Source organism: Rhagoletis pomonella, unplaced genomic scaffold (genome assembly GCF_013731165.1).
Source record: "Rhagoletis pomonella isolate Grant_MI unplaced genomic scaffold, Rhpom_1.0 Rhpom_scaffold_00008, whole genome shotgun sequence".
NCBI classification, from domain to species: Eukaryota; Metazoa; Arthropoda; class Insecta; order Diptera; family Tephritidae; genus Rhagoletis; species Rhagoletis pomonella.
The window spans coordinates 10679677-10680723 of record NW_023458562.1 but is presented as its reverse complement, the minus strand read 5'-3'; the positions used below and the strand labels follow the sequence as shown (position 1 = coordinate 10680723).

The 1047-nt window shown below is 45.6% G+C and overlaps 1 protein-coding gene across 1 annotated transcript in view; it reads right to left on the bottom strand.

Annotated features, from left to right (window-relative positions):
• LOC118745069 (GATA zinc finger domain-containing protein 7-like) overlaps positions 1–1047 on the bottom strand; it is a 3161-nt gene continuing 2114 nt past the window's right edge. The window contains exon 5 of the mRNA XM_036478605.1: positions 1–525. Within this exon, the coding sequence (XP_036334498.1) occupies positions 1–525 (525 nt within the window). The remainder of the gene's footprint in view (positions 526–1047) is intronic.

Below are 1047 nucleotides of genomic sequence, written 5' to 3'. Positions count from 1 at the left end.
TTATCGCGCGTCGTTGACGTCGTTACAATAACCGCTGCTATGGCGGCGTTGGTGTCGCTCCTGTGGTGACCGCTGCTGTGGCGGTTGTTGTTGCTTGACCGCGTTGTAGCCGCTACTGAGGCGGTTGTTGTTGCTGTAGTAGCGCGTGTTGTATTTCCTTCGTCGCGCGTATTGCACCCGCGGCTGTGGCGGTTGTTGTTGCTGTGGTCGCGCGTTGTTGTTGCTATAGTAGCGCGTGTTGTATTTCCGTCGTCGCGCGTGTTGTACCTGCGGCTGTGGCGGTTGTTGGTGCTGTAGTCGCGCGTTGTTGTTGCTATCGCGCGTCGTCACAATAGCCGCTGCTATGGCGGCGTTGTTGTCGCTCCTGTGCTGACCGCTGCTGTGGCGGTTGTTGTTGCTTGCGCGCGTTGTAGCCGCTACTGAGGCGGTTGTTGCGTAGTCGAGCGTTTTGCCCCCGCGGCTGCTTATGTTGCCGCCGTTGTTGTTGTTGCGGTGGCAGTCCCACTTAAGAACAGACCAGAGCAGCTATAGCAGAAATAAAAACATTTAGAGAAAGGAACGATTCTAATGGAATACAGTTTTGCTATATGTCTAACCCCATGATATAAAAATAGCAGGTAGTTTCATTTATTGACATTCGTTGTTATTGCCGACCACTTGACTCTTTACCAGTTTGTGACATTTAACTAAAATCATGCTCCCAGATTCACTAGTGGGAAAATTTTTATTTTTTTTTAAAAGAGTAAAAAAAAAATTTAAGTTAGTGAAGATGGATCAAAATATTAAAAGAAAATTCTTGCGCGTTTCCAAGCTGCAAAAATTTGGTACATTCGGTAATGCCCTGCAACTTTTAACACTGGTAATTTTTGGAGTTCTCGGAATTTTCTGATGGCGCTGCAAAAAAAAATATGTACAAAAATATAAGCTCGAAACTAGGTATTTGTGACAAGAAGTATCCACATAAGATGGAAACAACTGCAGTCTCATTTAATAAAATTTGTGTTTATAGGAAAACGCATAGTAAGGCAGTTTGCGTACACCGGTTCG